Genomic DNA, 27,095 nt, shown 5'->3' with positions numbered 1-27,095 from the left:
AAAGTTCAAAGAAACTTCAGGAACATTTTTACAGCTCTTCCAATGGAAGATTTAAAGGCCATGAATTCTCTTCGTTGTAGGAAGCAGAAACAAACTTATGAGTCAGCAGCACCTGTGTGCAGGCCCAGTGGCAGCATGCCACAAATTCTGTAAATGGCAGAAAGAGGGCTCAACCCAGGATTCAATCAGGCCAGTCCAAGGCCTTTCCTCACCATCAGGCTAACCTGTGGTCCCTATACAGCAGATGTTGCTGCTTTCATTAGGCAAAGACCTTCACACATGAGTAATTAATGATTATCTGCCAGCATCTTGTCATCATTTCCTTCATCTCTGATTCAAGGTAAAGAAAACCTAGAACCAAGAAAAACCTTCCTCTGTTCCTGGAACCAAATGAAGCATATCACCTTACAAGCCCTGCTGAGGTTATGCAGGAGAGCTGCTCCCCAGGTTGCCACCTGCTACCCCTCAGCATGCCAGTGTGTGGAGCAGGTCATTTGTTTCCATTTTCCTTGATCAAAGAAAAAACTCAGGATCATGGGTTTAATCTGGTAACAATATACAAAGACAGCAACTGCTATTACTCTGCTGACCAAATACCATGTTTTTAAATTCAAGAATACATTAAATCCCCTTTCAAATATCTCCCATACTTATTGCCACTCTAAAAGAGCTCCCCTCTTCACTGGTGCCTGGGGATCAATGGCCATGCCCTCCCCAAGGAGGCCCTCCAGTCTCCTGCTGAGACCCCAACATAGCCAGGTGTGCAGGACATTAGCCAACCAATGACCAGAGTAGACGGCCCCTCAAAGGAGGGCTCATCTACCTGGGTAAGGGTCCATCATAACAGCTCTGTCCTTAAGAGTGGGCAAAATAAGCATGGGACTATATCCCACCCTCCCTACACACACCTCTTATTTTTTAATTATTAAAAGAATAAAAGACCTATGCATCAGTTGCAGGAGAGAAACAGGGTTGAAAAGACTGTTGCCATTTACCCTGTGATGAGCACCAGTTCATAACTCAGGATCCCTGCCTTCAACGAGATCTGGGTCTGAGCAGCACACAGTCATGTCAGTCTCAGGAAAGGGAGAGCCAACCATCTCAGTAGTTGCAGATGGACTAAGGTATGAAAGGGTCCATGGAGGTCCCCACCCAGGGCCTCTCTTCTCCACTAATAAGAATAACAGCAGGGCCAATCCCCAATCAGGAAAAAAACACCTCCCTTTTGTCTCCAATTTCGAGTGGAACATATAGATTACATAAGGCCCAAAGAGTCTCTGTAGTTGCCAAACAATTAATTCAATACTTTATAAGCCAGGAGGAAAACGGGAACTCCCTAATTGGAGGAGGGCCTGAGAAGCTGCCTGGATGGCAGCTCCAGCAGAACTCTGGCTCTGCTTTTACCCCTCCATAATCCTGGGTTCACTCTTGCTTTAAGATGACAGTGCTCCAATAATGATGTCTGGTTCTGATTCTCTGGACGTTGACTATATTTTTGAAACAAATTCAATAAGCACAACAGGATAAACATACAATACAATAAAACATCAGCCTTTGTGATTCACAAAAACCTTTCATGTTGGCAACTATGAAAATATGAAACAGTACTACTTCCAACTCACTAAGCTACTCCCAATATAAACCATATTATTATCATTTTTACTTCTTAACACTTGGGAACTTTGGATTCTTCCTTCTGTCTTGGCCTCGTCTTCTCAGATGGCTTTCTTCAGAACAGCCTCTCATCTCATTACTTCCTGTGTCAAAGTGCCAGTTCTGAATAAGAAGCTCACCTCTTTGCTCCATGATGTGCCCGGTGCTGAGGAAACTTGAGGTTTTCAGAGTCGCCTTTATTACATGGCATTGACCAAGACTCACCATAGAGCCCACAAAAGTTACCTACTCAGGACTATGACCCACAAGTGCAGAAAACAGCACCTCTGCCCAAACCAAATTTTTAGGTCATACACTACACAATTAAATCTGGAAGGGCCCTGAAGTTCAAGGAAAGGAAAATAAATCCAGCAACTGACATTCCAGCTAGTCTGCCTCATTTGATTATGCTTCTCCAGTTTCGAGCCCAAAACTCTCTTCCCTGACAACAGCATGGGCACCAGCCACTATCTGCCAGCTCTTAGTTCTGATGGAGCTTCTGCCATAGTTGATACTATTTATAAAACTGGAAGGACTAAAGGCTTTACCACCAAGAATAAACTGTGGTAATGCTTAGTATTATGAGGTCAAATTTCATATGCTGCAGCAGTATTTCTAAGCTTCAGAGAAAGTGTAGAGGTGAGGAAACACTGCCTCCTCTGTCAGGTCACATTCTCTAGGAAAAACAAAAGGATCTCTCAGCTGCATCCCTCAGGCAGTGAATGAAGGCTTGGCCCCAGAAAAACTATCCTCTGACAACCACCTGGTGCGAAAGAACTCCTGGAAGCAGCCCTAGCAGCACTGTGGGAGCCACATGCAGTCCCTGGGAAGGAGGCAGGTGAGAGGAGACACAGCGTGTTTGGGGTTAGGATCCTGTGATTTGTTTACTACATGTGAACACAGTTCACACAGTGGACAGGGGTATGGTGTGCAGAGACAAATTTGAACAGGATGCAAGTCAAACAAACTGGCATAAGATTGCCCACCATTATCCCTGTATCTGGGATTTTTGTCCTATTTTTCTGGTTATATCACAAAACTTTAATATCCCAAATTAGAAGCATAGGACTTCAGAGTTGAAAGTGTTCTCAGAGCCTAATTCAGGGCAGCCTTGATACATGGCCTTCTGTTGCTAGGGACAAGTGCAGCTTGGTTCGCCACCTTCTGAAATGGGTCATTGCTTCCCTGCAGCCCAACTGTTCCAAGCACTCCCTTCCCGCTGACCTGGACTGCCTCCTGCAGCTTCTAGCCTCCACCTTGTTCTGCCTTCCAGTCACACAGAGCACGCAAAGGCCTCTCCACACAGCAGGCTCTAAATTAAAAGCAACCACCACATGACTGCCAGTTCTTTCAACCATTCTGGTCCAAAATTTACTAAGACAGGACTTGGGTTTTTGAAACTCACTAAAAACTAAAAATTTTAGTTACATTAAAATTATTATTTGGTATTATCTACCAGAGCAACAAGGAAATAGAAATGCATGGTGTTTTAGAGGTATCTTGCCATATATGTGGCCTCAGATGATCCCAACTTGAAAGACACAAAGTATGTACTTTTTCTCATTCTCTGGTCCTATCTGCTTAACACACTGCTTTTACTTGGCATTAGTGGGCATAAAATATAGTAAACACAAAAGAATTATTAAATTAACCTCAAATAACTGAAAATTAAATCAGAGAAGAATTTGGATAAAAAATAATGAGACAAGACAAGCATGACATTCCATACATCCCACCTTTTCAGCAGAGGAAAGACAAAGTAAAACCCACTGGAAGATGCTGAACTAAAAGTGGCTCATGGATGAAGGTCATTGGTATAAATGACCACCCCCCCAAAAAAAAAAAAAAACAAATACACTGGTGGAGCTTGAAGAGTTTAGACCCAACAAATGTCATGACACTAAGTGAAAAGAATGACCTCCAGTGCCCCAGGAAAGCATCACCATATTCTCCAAGGCAAAAGACCTGGACCAAGGGCGTATATGCCACTACTGCTGTCTCAGAAGTGACTGTACTCCCCAGAGCAATAAGCCAGAAAAGTCAGAACAGTCTCTAGACTTTGCTCTATGAAGAAAGACATTATGCACTAGTATATGAAGAGATCCCTTCCCTTGCCAGCAGGGGCATAAAAGCAGCTGCTGACATATTCCATCCCTGCACCTGGCAGGGCTCCAACCTTCCAGCCCCAAGCACCCCTACCCTGAGGGATGCCTATTCTCACCACCTCCCCATCAATCATGAGCAAAGGGGGAGCTCTGCACAACACTGAAAGCCCCATGTCACCCCAAATGAGTATGATATTTGGGGCGATGGACTGCACAGGACCTGAAGAAGAGACCATCTCTTATAGAACAGAACAAAAATCCTAGACACATCTGAGGATCTGAGGAGATTTGGGGGAGGCAGAGTAGTAACTAGGGGATTAAACTCAGGTGCTTCAGTACTAAGCGACATTCCCTAGTCCTTTTTATTTTGAGATAGGGTTCACTAAGTTGTTTAGGACCTTGCTAAACTGGGGAAGCTGGCCTTAAACTTGCAATCGTCCTGCCCCAGGCTCCTGAGTTACTCGGATTACAGTGTGTGCTACCACATCCAGGTAAACGTCTTCCAATTCTTAAGACACCCAAGGCAGCAATCTCCTAGCTCTCATCCATCCCATGGTTGACAATTTTCACTTTTAGAAAAACTGAGATCTGTGCCCCATCAAAAGCAGTAAAGGGAAAAATTAATTTACAAGAAGAAAATGGCAAAGGCTATCCTTACCATGCATGCTGTACTCCAAATGTCTGCAGGTGTACTGTAGCCAGCTCCTATTAAAACCTCTATGGATCTATACTGACGTGTTTGGATGTCCTCTGTGAAGTGTTTATGCTGGAAAGGAACAGATGCATTACCACAGAGGAACAGTGACATAAAAAAGAAAAATAAAAAGTGTCTTCTCAGAATCATGACCAAAATATTTTAGAAAGAAAACTACTTACCACCCAACAAGCATTTCCCAGGTCAGCAATTTTTACTCTAATTTTATCTGCATTCCGTGGATCCAGGGGGTTCACCAACAAGTCAGCCGCCCGAGTTTTTGCTGGCATGGGCAAACAGTAGCAAGGTTAGTGACTGGGACAAGGGGTTTGCATGTGTGAACACAGTGTTAGCCAGACAGACCACCTCCTGTTTTAGAAGGACAAGGAGATGGTGATCATTTAGGTGGACTAAAGAGAATTAAAAGTTTTTGTTTCCATCTCTGGAAAATATTACACAAAGGCGATTAAACTTAGCTACACAGAGGACCCCCAAGGATACCTCTTTATCCCTAATTCCTTTGTCTCAGCCCTAGAACATGCTGGCCTTGCTCCATTCCCTGCCTGTTTTTCTGTGGCTGCTTCTCATCTGATCAGAGGCTATTGCCTCATGGGTCATATCTAACTCATTGGTACATTATCACAAGGAACATAAAGGTAAACAGAATATTGCCATGGCAGCCAGTCACTTCCTACTGACACACTGTTCATCAGACATGGAATGACTACCAGGCCCCTGGTACCTCTACCTTAACACTCACAGCGTCTCCTACAGTTCCTGCTGCCTGGGCTGAACACACATAGGACTAGATTGGTAGTTAATTAACAATATAGATTAAAAGGAGGAACTACTTTATTCTGGTTTAATTATGGACAAGGAAGACTCCAGAACAGACATCTCCTGATATGGCCTGGGCCATAAAGGCAACACATGAACCTGTCACACACTTAGGTCACTCTCAACTCCAGGGTGATGCTAAGGTTTTCTTCACATCAGGCACAAGGCCAGTGGTTCTGGGGCCAAAATAGTTTCTCAGATCATTCCAAACCATGCCTATATGTCAAGCACCATTAACCAAGGGGCAGGTGACATAGAAAAAGAACTTGGTGAGGCCCAGAGAGAAAACCTTGAAGTGAGTCAGCATCTTCATCATCAAATCTCAAACTGCCCTATAAGCTCAGATTTCTGTTAAGAATAAAATGTAACTGGGGCTTTCACTTATTATAAAATAATTTTGAAATAGTATCTATAGACTTTAAAAAGTCTGCTCAAAGCAAGGCATTTAACACCCACCCCAGAGTGTCTTTTTGCTCACTCACAAGGTAGGCACTGCTAACATAAACTACACCAGTTTTTGGTTACACTGAACTATGGAACCTTGGTGCTTAAGGAGGTTCAATTCCTTGACACATACCAGAGAAAGAGAAGAAGGCCAGCTTTGCTAATAGTGAGCAGGGTAGACTATAGCAAGGTCCCCAGGAGTCACAGCATCCACAGGACTCCCAAGGAGGGTTCCACATGATGCTGAGAGAATTCTGGCCAGTGTTTGAGCTCAAGACCTATTCTCAGCTCTTGGATCAACCCAGGCCAGTCAGGCACAGAGGTTCTCCTGGTGCATATAACCTAATCCTACAACCCCTCCCCCTCCCTTTTTTTGGTTACAGGGATTGAACCCAGGGGCACTCAACAACTAAGCCACATCCCCAGCCCTATTTTTTGTTATTTTATTTAGAGACAGGGTCTCACTGAGTTGCTTAGTGCCTTACCATTGCTGAGGCTGGCTTTGAACTCACAATCCTCCTGCCTCAGCCTCCATAGCTGCAGGGATTACAGGTGTGCGCCACTGCACCCAGCTCTGCACCCCACTTTATAAGGAAGCTATCCATGATGGAGCATACCAAAGACCAAGTAGGAAGTGAGGAAAAGAAACACAGGAACTCAGAAAATGATGAGAAAGCAAGCAGCAGAGACCCACAAGGGAAGGCAAAATGTAAAAGGGGTAAGAAGAGTGATAAACATAAAATGCTGACCCAACAGATAAATGGACAACACTAGAAACTACTAGATGAATCCCTCCTATCATCTAATCAAGGAGAATCAACAGGAATTTAAATTTTGCAGAAATGGATTCAAATTTAGTTTTCAACACCTACAAGTTTTAAAACTGACATATATCAAACTCTTTGTGACTCAGTTTTCAGGAAAGGAGGAAATGGAAGAGATCACTTCCTCCCAAAGACACAAATGCAGGAGAGCATTAGGCTGAATGTACAGATCCTGGAGCTTCATTCTGCTGTAACCAGCTGAGCCATCCTCTTGGGGCAGTGAAAAAAGAATGAGCAGGCAGGTGTGTGGAGCCCAAGAGTGAGCTCCCTTTTCTAAACAACTTCCAAACATTAAGATCCAAGGTTTACTGAGGGAAGAGGATGCAGCTTCGTTTGACATTCTGTGACTTCCCAGAATATTTGATTTCTTTTCTCCATAAGAACAGGTAATTGAGCTGGCTTTTATTTGAGGGTGCTCAAATGGAAGGAGGCAACTTGTAATCTGCCACCCACTCCTAGTTCTTGTTTTTAAAGATACTTCCCGGGAGCTGCACAATTCAGATACGCTAGAGAAATACACTTTTGAAGATACCATCGCCACATCTTTAAATACCATTTCTTTATACTTACTATTCCTCCTTTATGTTTACTAAACAAAATCTCTTTGGGTACATGCTAGTATTCTCCAGGTTCAGGTTTGTAAATAGTTATTCAGCTCACAGTAAGAGTTGAATGTGAGCTAAATGATACTAGGTAATAATTTATCGAAAAAAATTAATTGTGTTAAGAACACAACAGGAGATTCTGTTTGTGTTTCTCATTTCCTCTCTCAGTGTGACAGCTCCTGTGTCAAGGTACCTGAATGCAACACTCCAAAAGGCCTCATAAATAATACAGGGACGCTCACACTTGCTGCATAATCATTACAATTTTGTGTTGCAAGCAATCAGATCACCCCCTCTGATTAAGTGGCCACTGTGGCAACCTGTCAGAGCTCTTCCTTTTCAATGATAATGCTAAACCAAATGACAAACTGAAAAGCTACAATTGCTCTCTGCTTCCACCAAATAGAGAATAAGGGAGAAGATTTCACTTCAGGAAGGGCTGGGTCCTTTAGGTCACCTTCTGATAAGTCAAACTCTGGGTAACACTGGTAAGTCTATCCAATAACCTAGCAAGAAGGTAGTTAGCAGTGCCTCAGCTGCCATCACACCTGGGCAAGGCACTGTGTGGGGCATATTTTAGAACATTCTACAAGGGAGACATAAATATCCTCTCTACATGGAGATGGGTCAGAACAGGAAGCAGCAGAACTAGGAGACTTACTGAAACACCTAACCCACTCACTCAAAACATGGTTACCAAGCCCCTTCTGTGTGCCAGGTGCCATCTTGGCTCTAGGGTCACCGCATGAAGAAGACACACCCCAAATTAGAAAATTCACATACTACCTAAAATGTAGACAATAAAGTAAGTAATTCACACAGCATTTCAGATAACTACATAAGCTATTAACCAAAGAGAAGGAAGATAATGTTCAGGAGAGGTCATTTCTGGGAAGGTGATATTCAAGAAGAGGACTGAACTGAAGGAAAAGTTCTAGGCAGAAGACAGTGGAAATGCAAAGGCCAGATGCAGAAAGGAGTTCACAGTTCTGAGATACTTTAAGAAGAAGCCAGCAGGAGTGGTGCAAAGCACGTGATGTCAGACCACTGCAGGGGACATCAACTTCCAAAGGTACCTCAGGGTATGGCTCTATGTGGGAAACGCATGCTAGGTCATTTTGGATGTGGAGAAAAGATAAGGACATATACTTTTAAAAGGTGTCTGTGGACTAGATAAGAATGGCCTGGAACAAGAGGTGGAGGCTATCCAGCAGCAGTCTAGACAAAAGCTGACAGTGACTAGAACATGGTAAGGACTCCATGTAGACCCTACATGCACAAACAATGACGCCCCCACCCCCCACCCCAATGGCCTCTGTACTTCAGACAACATGAGCCAAGATCTATGTTGTAGTTGTAGCAGCTAATAACCTAAGAGGAACCCTTCCCCTTTCACAACCTTGAATGGCTGTCAAGTTACTCTGGAAAAATACCATATCCTTTAGCCTGGTATTTAAGTTCTTTAAACATCTCAATCTGGCCCCCAACCTTTCTTACACTACTTCCTCATGTACATGTACTGTGCTCTAATGGGAAGGATCTGTGCAAATTCTCAACAAAGCCTGCTTCTTTTGCCTCTTGTTCATATAGTAACTGGTTCCCAACTGTAAGCCCCTAGACCATTGGGAAACAAAACACCCCCTCCATGGGGAACCTATCAAATGACCAAGCAGACAACCAAAATGGAGTGCCTCTACACGATGACTGCATCAGGAGATCCTGCCTGGAACCTCCCCTGAATTTAACAACACTGAAAAGTTCTGCTTGTAAGAAGAAAGGGACAATGAAAAAAAGACCACCAATTTTTATCTGACAGAGCTTCTAGGGATGGTAGTGTGTTGGAGAGAATAAAATTTTTATTGCAAAAGGAAAAAGTAAAGAATAAAATATAACTAGAAAGCACTCATTTTTTTCATTTATTAAAGTATTTATCTTAGCATTCAGGTGCTAAGGATACAAAGGTAGAAACATACCATGTTCTCAAAGAGTTTACATTCCATTGGAGAGAAGATAATGCAAATGAGCAATGACCATACAGTTAAGTAAAGTACAGTCAGTAGGACAAGAAGAAAGATAGCAGAGGCCCGCTAGGGAATAGAGAAGCAACCACCCAGGAGAAGATACATTGTTTTGTCATATTTTGGATCATGGAAACTAAAAAAAGAAAATTTTAGAAAGACTGAGGAAATCAAGTATATAATGAATAATAGATATTATAAAATCACTCATATTCTTACTATGATAATGGTACTATTATTATGACAAAGATATAAATACTGAAGTTTGTTTGGTTTTCTTTTTTATTTTGGGTGGTGCTGAGGACTGAACCCAAGGCCTCATGCATGCCAGGAAAGCACTGTACCAACTGAGCTATATCCCCAGCCCGATACTTAAGTATTTAGAAGAATCCTAATATCTACAACAGTTTTTATTTACATATATGTAAATATACCTAGTGTAGCAAAATGTTAAGTATGAATTTATATTGAAGGTATACAATTGTTATTGTACTATTCTTTCAAAATATATTTTTTTAAAATACAGAGATGTGCTAGGTATGGTGTATACACCTGTAACCTGAGCAACTCAGGAGGCTGAGGCACAAGGATCTCAAATTTGAGGCCAGCTTCAGCAATTTGGCAACACCCTGTCTCAAAAAATAAAAAATGAAAAGGGCTGGGGATAGAGCCCAGTGGTAAAGCATCCCAGAGTTCAATCCTCAGTACCAGAAAGAGGGAGGGGGGAGGCGGGGAGGAAGGGAGGGAGGAGTAGGTGTTCTAGTAATTCCTGCAACTCAGAGGATGGGGCTGGTTACTCATGGATCATACACCCCACTAAAACACTCTAGCAATGACTTAAAGACAGGTGGGGATGGCAACAAGAAAGAACAAAAAGCCAGATCAAAAGGTAGACTCTGTGATAGTATAAGCAGGCAATGACCATGCTCTTTAGGGCCAAGGCAAGGAGGACCCCCATTTAAGGAGGTATGACTGGTAGGACAAAGTGACCTACTGGGTATGAGAGAAAAAACGGGGAATGTCAAGGACCATCAAGGGAATACAGGAGGTTTAGCCAATCGAGAGAGCAAACTGTGCTCTGGTTTCTACATGTCTGAAGTCCCCTTGTGACACAGAGATCAAGCTGTCTTGAACACTGTTGAATAAGTGGCTCTCCAGCATAGGAAAGTAGAGGAAGAGATTCTTATGCCAGAAGTCCCTGGATCCTGCACTTGCTTCCTCACTCCCTCAGGTCTCTAACCAAAGGTTATCCTGTCAGGGAGGTGTGATCTCTCTCAGTAAGATCTAGAGCAGCCCTCCACACCACTGCCTAATTTACCCACAGCAGTTCACAACACTAACTGGTTTTCACTGGTTACCTACCCCCATGGTAATCCAAGAAGAAAGGCAGATACATCCTTGGTTTTGTTGACCACTATCCTCAGTACCCACAACAGGAACTAACTAACATACTGCTGGGACTCAACAGTTGAGTGAATAAACAGGGATTTGGTCAGCAACACCACATTGACAGCAGCTGTAATCATGGATTACATGGTTACATGGACAGGCTCCGGTCAATTAGGGAGAGACTGGAGTGTCAGTAGAATGGGCTGAGAATAGAGATCAGGGTAACGCCCATGCTTAAGATTGCTGAAAAAGATTAGGGAACTACCCTAGGAAATAGCAGGACAAAGTGCAACCCACAAAGCAGGAAGAGGACTTAGGTGGGCCAGGCAGCAGGGTCTGTGGAGTGCAGCTCAGGTACGAGTCATATACCCCCCACCCCACTGTTAAACACAGGCTGGGAGAGCAGCACAACCTGATGTCAATCAAGAAATGTATGGACATAGTTCTCTGATAGAGTGCCCAAGTATTCCTTAAATTCAAGCAACGTGCTCTGAGTTAAACAATATCTCCAACCAGATTTTACATTTTGTCTAAATCAGATGTTTCCCTCTCCTCACCCATTCACTCATGCATTCACCACAATTTTGAATTTCCCTCTTCTTCTGTTTTTTCATAGGAAGTTTTTCTTTTAAGCCTAAACATATATCTGCCTATTATGAATGTGAATTATAATGTGGTGGACAAAACCGGACCAGGAAACAGGAGGCCTGGATTCAGAATCTACTGGTTACTAGCAAGAGAAACTGTCCTGAGCCTTACAACTCACTTGGGTCTCAAAGACACTGACAACATGGCAATAGCAGTAGCAAGCCTGGCACCTACCAGGTTCATGACAAGAAGGTACATTCACTAAGAAATATTCTATACATTATTGTCATTATATATCATTTGTTTACCTGCACTATTTATATACCTAAACCATTTACAGGTAGCATTCGATTCAATGCTAATAACTAACCTAGATGTGGCCACTGATTTCCTTTGACAGAGGAAGAAACTGAGACTCAGGGAGATTTAGAAATCAAAGTTCCATAGCTATTAAGTTTTGAGCTGGGATTTAATCTTGGTTTTTGTTTTGTTTTGTTGCACTAGGGATTGAACCCAGTGGCCTTTTACTACTGAGCTATTCCCCAGAATTTTTTTATTTTTGTCTGCTTTACTTATTAGTATCAGGGATTAAAGCCAGGGGCACTTAACCACTGAGCCACATTCCCAGTCCTTTTTACTTTTTATTTTGAGACAGGATCTCACTAAATAGCTTAGAACCTCACTAAGTTGCTGAGGCTGGCCTTGAATTTGTGATCCTCCCTCCTCACCTCCCAAGTCACTAGGATTTCAGGCATGTGCCAACATACCCGGCCAGACGGTTTTTATTTGAGGGGTCTCACGAAGTTGGTGAGGCCGGTCTCAAACTTGGGATCCTCCTGTCTCAGCCTGAGTTGCTGGGATTTCAGGTGTGAACTAACACACCCAGCTTAATCTCATATATTTGAAGCCACTGCCCCAAACTGTTGCTTGCACAATAATACAAAGCTACTCTGTAAATTTACTTTCTATATGCATCTGTAAGTTAAAATTGAGCAACAGCAACAATAAAAGCAGAGAAGGTATATTTCCATGGCTGCCTTTTCCTAGAAATGAATCTACATGTGAAGCTTTTGAATACTCCCTGGCCAGGAAAAAGGTGACCAGGAGCTAACCATGTCCCACCAAGTTAAGAAAACACATGCTAGAATGATTAGTTACAGCTGAGTAACAAGGGTGGCGGGCTTTCTCAGAGAATAAGTTGTCAGCCTACTAGAGTGAAAGGGGCTGCAGAATCTCTGGGGCTGTCTGGAGGGCTGGTTCATCAATAACCTACCATGTGTTAAGCAGTCCTATCAGCAGAGGGAGCAGAGGAGGTTTCTGAGCTTTTCACTGTGAGCCAGAATGGAAACCAAATGAGAGCCCAGTTTTCACTTACTGAAGTCACTCAGCAATATGTCACATGGCATTTGCTCCCAAAATAAGGGTTTGAAATAAGACAGGGCCCTGCATAGACATACCTACAATCTATTTTCATGTTTAAATCATGTCACTTCCTTTAAAATTACAAAATTATAATCTTGGGACTGTTATTGATAGCAGGGTCCTATAATTAGGGACAACTATCAAAATAAGTCAAGATACTTCTTTCTCAACATAGCAAAAGAGCAGGCAGATGTTCTCTCAAATAGAAACAAGCCAAAAAACTAAATATAACACCATCAGATGAAAGAGGTTACAAATTATAAGCTAAATTAATGCATTGTAGGAACCTATAAGGATGCTAAACTCCCAAGGTTTTTGCAAATGTTAGGTGTCACTGACTAAATATAGAAAGAATAAGAAAAGCTGAGAAATGGGATTGCATAAGCAGAGAGTAAGAGAAAGCCCAGTGGCACAGAACAAATTTTTAAAGCACATTTCTTGTTCATGCGTATAAAAGCAATAAAACAAAAATGGTTAAAACATGGACATGGCTTTACCACCACCAGTCAGCTCCTTTCACAGTGATTGTCAAAGGCATGACCCTGGAGCCAGTGAAAGCAGACAATGGATGGGAAAGAACACTTACTTTTTGGCAAATCCCCAGTACTAGAGGCTGAAACTGTCCTGCTTCTGTCATGCGATGGACTGCTTTCCTCTTGCTCAGTAAGTGGAGATCCCTCAGAGAGCACAGAGCCACAGGCCACAGGTTCTAAGGGCCCAGAGAACAATGAAGTGGAAAACTCTGGAAACTGCGACTCTGGAATCTTATGTTGTCCATTTGGCAATTCACCATTGAATTGTTCGTAGGAGCTGCTATATGTGTAATCACTTTCTGCATTGGGCTCATCAAGGTTATACTCCTCAGGATTTGGGCAGTCATCTTCATCATCCTCTTCATCCTCCAGCTGCTGTTCCAGTAAGAATGGACCATTCTCAATGTGGCCATTGGTTTTGGGTGACTCAATCCATGTAGGGTCTATATTCGCAAGCTCCTGTTCAACATCATCTTCATCTTTCTCAATGTTTTCTTTCTCAGTGTCTTCTTTCTCTTCTTGGTCCTCAGCTTCACCTTAAAAAGTTCAGGGGTTAAGAATTAGGCCTTGGTACTCTCTTTGACACAGTGGCATGAGGTACTTATGTCCTTTGACAAGATATACTTCTTAATGTGCTTAATTTATGTATCACACAGTCAACACCTCTTGGCTTTCAGGGTAAACCCTGTAAGCTTTCTAAATCTTATTTTTCATTTATTTAACTTATTTATTAGTCGAGTCTCCTTAGAGGAAGTTAGCATTGAGGGAAAATAATTTTATAAGTAAAGTTGGATTTCTATTTCTACCCTCTCCCGAACCTTCAGAAAAAGGTCTGTGATGTGTTAGATCGGCAAAAATTTAATCACAAAATAAAAAGAAGGGGCCATTATTAGCATGGATAGAAACATGGTGTTTTCCATTTTAAAAAACTACTCTGCGGTGTTAACTAATGTCTGTCATACATTTTTATTAATGAACTACAGATTGAACAGGTTGCTTCCCATACTGTCCATTAAGAAGACAGAGAAACTCTTCCTTAGTATCCAAAGCAGCAGCATAAAGCCCACCTCTGTGATGCTCCCAAGACCCCATCAACCCTGACTCCGGGTGCCACTGACCATGGTCTTTAGCAGTCTCTTCCTCGGTTGCCTCCTCTAATCCTGCCGCTTTTAGTTTCACCTCTGGGCAGTACTCATCATCTTGCTCATTGGAAGGTACAGCGGAGGTGATGTTTTCCTCTATTATTTTTCTTTCGGCTTCTCGCTCCAATTCCTCTATCTCCTGAAGGCGTTTTTCTAATAACTCAGCCTGCCTCTTCTGTTTCTTTTTCAGCTTTTTCTTCTTGTTTTTAGATATTTTTCCTATCTACAACATGTTAAGAAAATACCATAGGTCAGTCGGCTCCTTTTTAAAGCACCATATAATAGCGCAAGTGCTGGCAGTATGGCAAACACTAACCATTTTTTTCACGTCATATTCAATTAAGTTCACAAACCCAAAGAGAAGCATTATGGTGAAAGAGAAAACAGTCTGGCTAATATCAGTGCTGGCTAATATCAGGTCTTACCCTCAGAGCAGTATACCTCCTCATCATTTCAATTCTAAGAGAATTGAATCACTGAAACACTTGGAAGCTCCTCTTGAAAGTTTTATTTGTTGCTGCCTTATACAAAGTTACATCCTTCTCACCTCCTTATTGACAAAAAGAAATGTTTGCCAAAATAGGGAGACAAGGGCTGGGGTTGTGGCTCAGTGGTAGAGCGCTCGCCCAGGATGTGCAAAGCACTCGGTTCGATCCTCGGCTAAATAAATAAATAAATAAATAAATAAATAAATAAATAAATAAGTATGCCCGGCCACAACTAAAGAATAAACCTAAAAAAAAAAAAAAAGCAGTGCTGGGGAAATAGCTCAGTTGATAGAGTGCTTTTGCCTTGCATGCGCACCATGGAGTGCCGGGGTGGGGAACAGGTAGACAATAGCACTGACTGAGTCTGCCTCACACTGAGTTGTTATCTGCAAACAAAACAACATGAACTTTAAGAAATGAGCCTATGAAGTAAAAGGGTGAAAAATCAAAAACCCTAAGTTTTTGCCTGCTTTCAGCTCTGGCCATCTGACTTGGAAAGCACAGGCATTAAGAACCTCCAACATTTCACAGAATTAGTGAACTCAAGCCGCAAACCAAGAGAACACTGTGGAAATGACTCAGGCTCCCCAACTGGCCAGGAAGCCAAATTCTCACAGCTCCTCCTTACACTGAAACTTCCTTCTAAAAGGAAGGCTGCTTCATTGAATACAGTGTTTCTGACAGGACCACAAAATGGATAATACTCTCTCGTACTTACACAACTGTCTAAGAAAAAAAATTAGAATATCAGTGTCGGAAAAATAAGTAACCGAGAAGCCAATGAGAAGTAATATAAACTGATTTTGGAATAATCATACTTCAAACTCTTAAGCATCACCTCACAATTCAGGAGATTCTGCCAACAGTACCTAGGAAGAAGCTCTTACAACAGCTTTGATGACTCTAACTATGCAGAAATCACTTCAACTTAAAGAATTTTACATACTTAAGGATACAGAGCATTTATAAACATGTCTACCTTCTTAGTTAATATATATTAGAACATTTGTTATCATTTGAAAAGCTTAATGAATAGTTCCTTTTAACATGCTGAATATAAGTATATATTTAAGTACTTACGGGTTTTTGCTGTGGAGCCGTACTCACTAAAACAATATAAAACAAAATGGATGTTAGATGAAAATTGACACATACATTTGGGTAATTCAAACTGGCAAAATGAATTAATTGCAATCTTCTAATGGCTATCCAACTTCAAAAACTGTTAAAAATCAAGAGCTTCTTTATTGTAAGGATCTAAAGAAAATGTATTCAACTCAAATGACTGACCCTTAAAGGGCAGAGTAAAAGCTGTTCATACTAAGTCATTTCTATTATTTATTTAAACTTAAATGACAATCAGTTTCAAAAAGAGTCAATAATCTCAAGCATCCACTATCAGTTTAAGAAAATGAAGAAGAGTTCACAAATCATATAGTCATCAGACCAAATTTGTTTATAGATAATGAACAATTTAGATGAGAAAATGTACATTTTATTTCCGAAATCCACTTGGCAAATCTCATACAAAAAAAACTAAGCTAAATAGTACAGAGTTTTTATTAGTAACTACACAGTAATTTGTGACAATTATTCCAAATCACATTAGACCCCTAACCAGAAGCAAAAACTTGACAGCCTGGTTCCATGATCTAAAGAAACACCCTAAGAGTAGATAGTAAAAGGAGTAAGAGCCCCAGAGCCCTAGTCACAGGAGTGTTAGCCCTGTACAACTGCCTGACCACACACCAGGGCACAGATAATGTAAAAAGAGCATGCCAACACTACCATTACCGAATTCTGTGAAATTCGAGGGGGTGGGGGGAAAGCCACCTTTATATGCCAACGCTCAAGTCATGTGGTCATCTTTCCTCTATACCCTTAGGTCTTTCGTATCTAATTCCAAAGTCTCTAATTAAATTCAGACTGATAGAGGTATGTTAACTGAAGAGAGGGAAGCATTCTAACAAATTAAGCTAGAAAAAAATTCCCATGACTATCTTCCTCCCTACAGAAGTGGGTAACACAAGAAAATGCAGATACAGATAGATGAAGCAACAGTTAAGAATTTAGGTGGTCTTTTAATGGAGGACACAAAGATAAATAATTCAAATATTAAAATAAAATGCAATTGGAAAATCGTCTAAAGAAAATGTTCCAGTTATTTCCAGCAACCAAGCTCTTACAAAAAGTTCCTAATTTGCATATACATATTTGACTCAACTGCCTTCAGTGTACAACTCTGCAAGTTCAAAATGCCCTCAAGTCAACTGAAATGAAGAAAGATCAGCTCAATCAGCTCCCTCACCTGCAGACCCTGAAGGAGGAGGAGCACCTGCTTTCTGCCACTCAGTGGCTTCGGCTGCCATTCTTCTTACATATGCATCATCCACACACATCAAGATGTTTTCCGGCTTTATGTCAGTATGAATAATCTTGCACTTACTGTGTAGATAATCTAACCCTTGAAGAACCTAGTTATAGTAAAATCGAAAGAGGAAAGGAGCTATCAATACTTTTATTATTTAATTTTTATGCATTTGCAAGATAGATGATGCAATCACACAGCACAAAATTTGACAGACACAAAAGGGCATTTAGTTAACAAAACAAAAACAAAACCCTCCCCACCTTTGCCCCCAATCCAGCTCTCCCTTCCATAAGCAACCAATGTGTAACACTGCATAGATAATTTATGCTCGTGGAAGCAAATTTCTATATGTACATCTTTAATAACAACTTTACTGAAAAAGAATTCACGTGTATAATTGATCATTTTAAGAGCACAATGTTGTTTAGATGTGCAACCATCACCCCTTCCTAATTTAGAACGTTTTCATCACCCCAGAAAGAAACTTCATACCATTAGTAGTTACTCCCCATCTCCCTCCACCACCACCAGCTCTGGTCAATCACTAATGTGCTTTCTGATTCTGGACATGATATTTAAAATGAATCATACGGAGGGATTTTCCAACTGGCATAATGTTCAAGGCTCACTCTTGTGTAAAGTATATCCATATTTCATTTCCTTTCATTGCCAAATGATATTCTGCTGTGTAGAATACAACATTGTGTTTATCTATTCATTAGATAGACATCTGGATTGTGTCCACATTTTAACTATTGAAAATAATACTGCTATGTATATTCATGTACAAGTTTTTGTAGGGACCTATCTTTGTATTTTCTTGACTTAGAGGGAAATGTTGGGACATATGACAAGTATACATTTAGCTATTTGATGAAGTACCCACACTGATTTCTATAGTGCTTATTCCTTTTACATTCTTACCAGCAACATATGAGGGTTCCAATTTCTTCATCCTGACCAACATTAACTATCTTTTTTATTGTAGTCACACTAGTGGGTATGAAGTGGTATCTCATTTTAGCTGCTGTTGTTTTGAGACAGGGTCTCACTCTTTCTCAGGCAGGTCTTAACTTCCTGGACTCAAGCAATCCTCATGCTTCACCATGCCAAATAGCTAGGGCTCCAGGAATGTCATCAAACCCAACTTGCATTTTTATTTTTTTAAAAAAATATTTATTTATTTATCTTTTAGTTTTTTTTTTTTTAGGTGGATACATTAGTTTGTTTTTATGTGGTGCCGAGCATCGAACCCAGTGCCTCATGCATGATGGGTGAGCGCTCTACCACTGAGCCACCACCCCAGCCCCCAGCTTGCATTTTTTGTTTTGATTTTTATATTGCTAGTGGTTAATGATGCACATACATTTTTAATATTTCAGTAAAAGGAAGACATAATTTTTTTTTTTCCCGTTTGGTGGTTCTGGGGACTGAACCCAGGCCTTGTGCATGCTGGGCAAGCACTCTACCAACTGAGCTATATCCCCAGCCCCAAGAAGGATATAATTTAACCAAAAAATAGCTCTGATATCTAATAGCACTACAGCCTTAAATTTAAAGAAAACATAAACCAAAACATACATGCACATCACCTCAAACCAAACAAAACCTTACAGAGTGCCAGCGACCTCAATGCAAGGGCACTGTTTCTCTGCAATTATTTCCACAGAAAAATTAATTTTTAGAATATACTTTTCCTTATATTAGAAATACAAATATCACCATTTAAATATTAAGTCATTTGGGCATCTTGTCCACAAGAAACTGGAAATGTAAAACAGATAAGCAAAAGATACACTGCATCATCCAAAACTAGGTAACACCCAGCAAAATCCCAATGTGTCTGCCTACCATGAATAGCTGGCTAAATAACCTTCAAGGATGAAACATTACAAAGTGAGAAGGAACCAAATTTTTTGAAAGAAAATCAGTTTATCTGTCTCTTGAACAGGGATTACACAGGTATTAAAACATCTATGATCACTTAAAATAACTTTTCATAGGAAGCATTTTCACGTGAATTCACTGAAACGATATCATCTGAACTCTGATCACAGGCTATGAACTATTTGAGGTGTTTTAAATACAACAGTAAACAGAGTTCTGCAACTTCAAAGCCCTTAACAGTTCTCCTGTCCTCATAGAGCTTACACATTCTTGGTAGTGGCTGGGAGTAAAGGGATTAATTAAAACACACACACACACACACACACACACACACACACACACACACACAAAGATGAATCACGGCACAATACCAAAATACTGACAAGTTGTTAGTACCAGTAAAATGGGGGAATTAAAAAAGCCTAAAGAAATGCTTCTGATTTTTAAATTTAGAATACTTACTGTTTAAAATAATACATCAATTAAAATGTTTAATTATGTTTAGAATGTCAAAAAACCAAAAGTCAGACAGACATCATTATGTATATACAAAAAGTACAGGGTATATACCTGAAGGGAACATAATCCAATGGATCTATATGTGGTTCACTGACATTTCATGTATCTTCCTTGTGCAAACTGAGTAATAATGTGGAATTTTTAATCCAAACAAGAGAGACTCTGAGAATTACCAGATATTAATGAACAGGCACAAGGAACAAAATTTTGGAAAATTTTGAAACAGCTGATATTTATTCCAACTTAAATTTCAGTTATCAAAAATTAACTCAAGGGGCTGGGGATGTGGCTCAAGCGGTAGCGTGCTCGCCTGGCATGTGTGCGGCCCGGGTTCGATCCTCAGCACCACATACAAAGATGTTGTGTCTGCTGAGAACTAAAAAAATAAATAAATAAAATATTTAAAAAAAAATTAACTCAAAGTAGAAATATTTACAAATTTACTTGGAGTTAATATTTTGCTTTCCTAAAATATCTTTTAACCATCTTTCATGAACAAGTTGCCCTTATCTATCCACCTTGGTTTCTTTCCATTTTAAAGATGTTTCACTGTGTGGGAGGCTACACAGGTAAAAGATACTGTAACTCAGTACACAAATGTGTTAACATATGTTCCCAAAGATAACAATGTGCTCAAGATAAGCAAAGTGTTCTCTGGAGAACTTAAGGTCCCAGACTTCTTAAAATATTGGCTATAGCACTCAGCTGGGCGAACTTTCCTTGGGAAGCCCTGACTATAATGTCTGACAAAGAACACAAGGGAAAGACTCTACCACTGGGACAAAATAAGTAAGTTGATTAATAAATGCAGATCATTTAGGAAGTGTAGCAGCGTTAAAATATGACCTGCTCTTAAACTGTTACACATACATTCTTTACCCAAGGCAGGTGGTTAACCTCTGTGAGCTTCCATTTTCATGTCTCAAAAGGGTAAAAACACATGAATCATACACAAACATAGTAAGAATCAGACATAAAAACATAGTCTACAAAACAGGAACTAGGAACAAATGGTAAAACTGAACTAAGTTAGATGACTTGTATTTATACTGACTACATAACCATAATTTCCCAAGTCACTTACTAAACTTCTCTGGTCTCAGCTATTTCGATCTCTAATATATTAAAAGAGCTTTGTTGATTTTTTTAAAGTAATATTACATGAATAAAAATTTGATTCCTTAATTTTTTAAAATTCTGAACATTCATCTTTTTCTAAAAAAAACACAATATTTTGTTATAGCTAAGAACAACAATTTAATTTTCAAAAGCAGCATTTTGTTTGTAAACAGTGGTGTTTAAAGTAATAAAGTATCCTAGACCAACACTGATGAGAAATCTTACAACCATTTACACAGAATAACCATGATGGAGGAGAAATAAAAATAATGAATCAAGCTTCGTGCCAAAGGATGGATCTCCCCCTGAAAAATCTGATTAAAATTCAGGAACCTTTAGTATTTTTTCCCTGTCCCTTTTTATTTTATGAGTCAGGATCTCCCTAAGTTGCCTGGCTGATTTAGAACTTGTGAGTCTCCTATCTCAGCCTTCTGAGTACCTGAGATAACAGGTGTGTGTTACTATGCCTAATTTATTAATTTTTCTGTTTTCTTCATTTGTCTAATTAATGTATGTTTTTCTCAATTGCCTAAAAAACATATTTGGCGTATCATCAGCAGAAGGCAGCAGAAGCTGTAGAGATCCCTTTGCTGGAAAAGCCGAGATCAAACCAACCACAAATAGGCCAGGGGAAGGGTCAGTCATCAATCATCCATTGAAAGGAGCCAGATCACATACTTCAAGAGTAGGTGCCAGGTTTCTCCATGTGAAGTAGTGCAGAATCCAAGGCAGGAAAAAAATCCAGTTTCCGATGTCAGAATTAACTAGCTACAAGCTCAGAGAAAGTCCCTTCCTGTCCCTAAATTTCAAATTTACCTGTAAAATCTGGAACATGGACAAGATGGTCTACTAGATTTCTTTCTATACACCAACAGCCATTCCAGATATCATTTGCCACAGGTTTTAACAACATAATCTACCCCTCTCCAACATGACTTGCTTGAAACAAGTCCTGTAATCTTGCAGATAAAAGGAGGAACAAGTGTGGAGCTTATGTTAGAAGGCTATCTTCCTGACCCATCAGTGTCCAGAGAGTGAAGCGCCCCTCCCTCCAAACTGTAAACTGTGAAGAGTAAAAAATGAGAGCACCTTTCCAAACTGTGTTCCGACTTTGGTAACAATGTGAGAACTTTCTTCCTACCACACCTAAACATAGGACGTTGGGAGATGAAACTGCCTGGCTCCTACCCTGTTGGTAACAAGCTAATGAAGCTCCAAGGGAGTCCCAACAGGCAGCCAGATGGGCTGGCCCCAAGCAGGAGTCCTTAATTTAGATATTAATTACTTGTGGGTGTACAGGAAAACACCAGAGGGCTTTCCACAAGCCCAGAAAATTTCATACTAGCAAAGCTCTTCCTCAATAAGACAGACATAAGGCAAATCCTGCAAAATGGTTGTGAAAACCATCATGTTAACCTGAATGAATAAGTATGGGAAATACTTATTATAATAAGAGAGTACAAGAATGAGACACATGCTCAGACAGAAAAATTCTATGGACACTGTATTTGCTCTGAAATCTCTAAATTGTGAGAATGAATAAGAAAATCCAGCAGCTATACTGCTGAAAGGAAGAAGGAAGGTGCTGCTGCTGCACCCAGCACTCAGCCTGCAGGGAGCCCAAAGGAGGCTTACTTCTATTCAAAGGGAGCCACTAACTAAACTGTGAGCTGAGGACTCAGGATTCTGAGAATTGCAAGTTTATGCAGAATCACAAGGACTACACCACACCAAACAAATCTGAAATGTCTGATAATTTAAAACCAAGCTTCTGTACTAAAATTGAACAATACTAGTTCAATCACAATGAATTTACTGATAACTGGGACAAGGGAAATAATTTAAATGGTAAATGAATGAAAAGTATATTAAAAAAATTAGATAGTGATAAGAAAAAACAATCTGTCACAGGGTCTGCCACAAAGAGTGAGATTGCGAAAACACATACAATTCACACTATCCCACAGTTTAATGCATGGATCAAGTATCCAATCCACCAGAGTAACTGTGGAATGCTGGGGAAGATTTTGTCCTCTCTGTGTAGCATCTTCTGTGGAACATAGAGCATAAATAACACCACTGTTCTCACTGGTGTATAGTTGGCATACTACAAATAAAGCATATAAAGCAACGATGCCTTAAGGAACATGAAAACTGAGCACAGGATCACGATCATAGATTACTAATAATTTAAAATTCCAGGGCTATAAACTGTAACTGCTTGTTGTTACAGCATTACAATAAAGTCACCAAAACCGCAGTCTCGCCCTTTATAGAAGGGCACACCACATTTTACTAATGGCAAGTAGTCACCTTCTTAAAGGATTTCTATAAAAAGCACTGAGTTAAACTATAAAACTCTGAAAAGTAAAAGGCCAACTTCATTTGAAATACATAAGAAAGTCAAAACCATTTTTAATGGGACCAAAGGATTTTAAAGAAATTGTCACCTGAGGTATATCTTTTAATGTACCAGAAACAAGTTCCTTTAATGCCAAACAAGTTCCTTTCTATTCAGTTAAAAATGGGGAAAAGGGGAGGATGGGAATAGGATAGACAGTATAATGAATCAGATATAACTTTCCTATGTTTGTATGGGAATACACAACCAGTGTAACTCCCCACATCTTGTACAACCACAAAAATGAGAAGTCATACTCCATGTACGTATAATGTCAGAATACATTTCACTGTCATGTAGAACTAAAAAAAAAATAAAATAAAATAAAACCAAATAAATTTAAAAGGGCAGGTAGACATAGTAGATTGATTTAATAAATTGATTTAACATGAAAAAAAATGAAAGACTGGAGACAAACAGCACAAGATTCCATCATGCTTGAGGCCACAGAATCATCAATTGAGAAGACCGGGGATGGGGATGCACAGTGTGTCCCCCACATCCATACCCACAATTCATCAGGATAGTGCTTTTTTTGTATCAGCACAGGGACACCGTGGCTAAAGAGGGACAGCTAAGAACTGATCAAAGGATTGACTATAAAACATAGGAAATCCTAAAAGAACAGTTGAATCAATTTTGTCCTTACCTTTAGAAAGTAAACAAATGAGCCCTTTAAATCATAGAAAGGTCAACCACTAAAAAAAAGGGGGGGTATATATTTCTTCCATCATTTAGGTAAAACAACCTACCCACAATACTTCTGGATACTCCAATGTATGAAAAAAGATAACAAGAGATGTGTGACTCACAATATACAATCCTTCATTTCAAGGCAACCACAGAGGAGCTGGGGAGACACAATGACTAGTTTGTACTGCTCACTGTGGTGGATGCTTCATAAATAGTCTTTTATTATTAATCTACACATTAAAGCTACAACCTGTTCATTATTATCCAAAGTTTTAAAATGATGAACTAGACTCATACAGGATAAAAAACTTGGTCAGGGTCACAAAATAGGAATATCAAAGCTAAAATTTGAAATCAAATCTTGTTGCTACAGCATTTACACCTTGTATTTTACCCTACCCAAATGATTCTCAATGAGAGGGAATTTAGCTCCCCAGGGAACATTTGACAAAATTCAGAGGTATCCAGGGTATAGACATCAGGGACGCTGCTATATACCCTGCAATGTACAGGACAGGCCTCCCCAGCTAAGAATTATACAGTCCAAAATGTCAATAGTGCCAGGATTGAGAAGACTTAGAAATAAGGTAAAGGACTCAGTGTGGGCTGTAGGTGTCCCAGGGAGGGAAGAAATAACACTGTTACCTGGGGTAGTAAGAGGCGTTTGTCACAGAGGATTTTGATTAAGCCTTAGGAATGTGTATAGAAAACAAAAAGGATGGTACTTTCAGCAGCTTAGAACAAGAGAAATAAAAATACAGAGATAATAAATAGCAACATGTGCCCAGTGTGGGGGCTCATGCCTGAATCCCAGCAGCTTGAGAGGCTGAGGTGAGGCAGGAAGATCATGAATTCAAAGCTAGCCTCCGCAATTTAGCGAAGACCTACACAAGTGAGACCCTACAAAATAGGGCTGGGGATGTGGATCAGTGGTTGAGTGCCCCCGAGTTCAATCCCCAGTAAAAAAAAAGCAAGATATATTAAGAGGTCAAGATGATCATCATTAAGTACTTTTCATAAACTAACTACAAAATGAAACAAGCAAAAACATGAATAAAAATTCTGCTGGGACATCTTTGAATATTCATAAGCTCCAGGAAGGAAACTGTGTACCTGAAAGATATAAATTACAGTTTGTGAGAGAAAATATGAGATGACACCAGATGGCAGAGAACCTTTAAACAGGTTCTCTGGAAAAAATGGTTCAACTTCTATTCAACACAGGCCTGGTAAAATTCCAAACATATAATATACTGCTTGGCAAAAAATGGTGAACACTTGAGCTCTGGCACCGGACTCTCTGGGTTTCCATTTCTGCTACCTGCTACTTTTTAAATAACATCCCAACTAGGGACAAATTACTTTGCCTTTCTATGCTTGTTTACTTGTCCATAAAATCAGGAAAATAACACCTATTTTGAGCACTATTGTGAGGATTTAGTAAATTAAATCACATCAAGTACTCACAACTATGCCTAGCACATACTAAGAAATGAATAAATATTTGCTAATATTAATAGTAGAGTCTCTTTACATCTTCACAATAATCTAAGGAGGAAGGTATCATTATTACTGAATTATTCCCACTTTATTCACCAAATTTCAGCTTGAGGGGCATTGTGGACAAAGTTCTTTGGCTCAAGTGGGATATATCTGACTCCAAATCCAAGCTATTAATCACTATATACTGCTTCATAAGTTTGAACAAACTTTAGGCAATGGAAGCCACGAAAGGTTTACAATTGGGGAATATACACTATTAAAGCAAGGCTTGCTTTTCAGAAGGTCCTGGCAATGGAAAGGAAAACAATCTAGAACAAGATGGGCTGTATGCTGGGAGAGCAGAGGCCTACAAAAGGTATTTGCAGGAGGTGATAAATTTTCACTGATGATGATGGCACTGAAAATACAAAGAACATCAAAAGTAAAAGGCATGAGCACAGCAGAGTTCAATGGCTGTGTACCTGGTGATGCAATGCCAATTGACAGAGAACAAGGGTAACTGAAAGATAGTCAGAAACACCTGACTTCTAAGGTAAAAAAGGTTAATAGTGAAAGAATATTAAGAAATTCCCCTAACTTGCCTTTTTCTGAGAAATTAAAAAACAAACAAACAAAAAAAACTCTTGAGGTTCATCAATAAAGGATCTTCCTACTACTACCAGGAGTCAGAAATACTGAAAACAGAAGCTGAATTGGGGTAACGAAGGGAAACACAGATATTTAGAGTACTAACAAAGAGATGTAACAATTCTAAGTAAGCTTTAAGAAAAAAAAATCCAGATTCCATAATATTTTTCTTAAATAAAGATGGGTTCACACATACCCTAAAACAGATGAATTCCATTAATAAGGCATATAGAACAAAGTGAAATCTACGTGACAAAATCAAAATTTTTCTGGATCAATGACAAACACCACAATAGCTCTTCCTCAGTTGCTACAAAGATAAGGACATGTGAGATCGGTGAGGATAACAGTCATTAAATCAACTGTTTATATAGCAATTATACACAAAAGTTCCATGAAACTCACAGAACTTTATCTATAGACTTACAGACTTCTTCACTTGCTAAGAATGACCAGATTTTGCTTTCCCATTCTGGTATATAAAATGAACACCAATGATTCACCTGCAGGTTCCCCTTCCTACACTGCCAAGCCTGCTGGAGGTGATGGGATCAACCACTATGGTAGTAGCAAACATTTTTGAAAGTATAGGGTTCTGGGAGATGATGGAACCTGTGTGATATGTATGCAGAAAGCCATTTCTGGAATTATTTATTGTTTATTAGAATATGCAAATCCTTTAACCTTTAATGATTTAATCAGAAATAATTACAAAAGTCTTACCAAGATTTAATGTAAATTTTTAATAAAAGAGTTGCCACTAAAAGTTACGAATGCCTGAGTGTCATTTAGGGATAGAATGACTCTAACATTAATTTCACTCTCACTGTACAGCCTCCTCCACATTAAAGAGAAATTATTCATTCATTTGAGATATTAGCTATATTAAATGAATGAAATGATACTACCTGGAATCTAAAAGGGAATAGATATATTATTTAATAAAAGTCACAAAATTTACAAAGCCATGCATATACCCCTAGCATATTATGTAGAAGTATCTTAGCCCACCTGAGACAAGCTAATGCAAAAAACCTTTCCCTCTCCAACGGCTCCTCCTCTCAAATAACACCTGTAATGCTGGAAAATAACTTGCCAATCTTCAGCACAAAAGTTAAAGATAAGTAGGGAGATAAATACAGAGGCAGGGTAAACAAAATTTTTCACACAATTCAAGAGCAAACTCTAGGATGTTTTTAACATACAAATTTAAGCTTCAAAATTTTTATACAA

The 27,095-nt window shown here is 39.7% G+C and overlaps 1 protein-coding gene across 6 annotated transcripts in view; it reads right to left on the bottom strand.

Annotated features, from left to right (window-relative positions):
- Srpk2 (SRSF protein kinase 2) overlaps nt 1–27,095 on the bottom strand; it is a 239,399-nt gene that overhangs the window by 16,488 nt on the left and 195,816 nt on the right. For all 6 annotated transcript variants that reach the window (XM_026395749.2, XM_026395740.2, XM_026395743.2 and 3 more), the window contains 6 exons: nt 17,051–17,216; nt 15,823–15,848; nt 14,231–14,477; nt 13,166–13,648; nt 4,635–4,735; nt 4,417–4,524 (listed from right to left, as the gene is read on the bottom strand). In XM_026395749.2, the coding sequence (XP_026251534.2) occupies nt 4,417–4,524; nt 4,635–4,735; nt 13,166–13,648; nt 14,231–14,477; nt 15,823–15,848; nt 17,051–17,216 (1,131 nt within the window). The remainder of the gene's footprint in view (nt 1–4,416; nt 4,525–4,634; nt 4,736–13,165; nt 13,649–14,230; nt 14,478–15,822; nt 15,849–17,050; nt 17,217–27,095) is intronic.

Source organism: Urocitellus parryii, chromosome 3, assembly GCF_045843805.1.
Source record: "Urocitellus parryii isolate mUroPar1 chromosome 3, mUroPar1.hap1, whole genome shotgun sequence".
Lineage (NCBI taxonomy): Eukaryota > Metazoa > Chordata > Mammalia > Rodentia > Sciuridae > Urocitellus > Urocitellus parryii.
The sequence above is the reverse complement of the archived record's forward strand: the minus strand, read 5'-3'. Positions and strand labels throughout refer to the sequence as shown.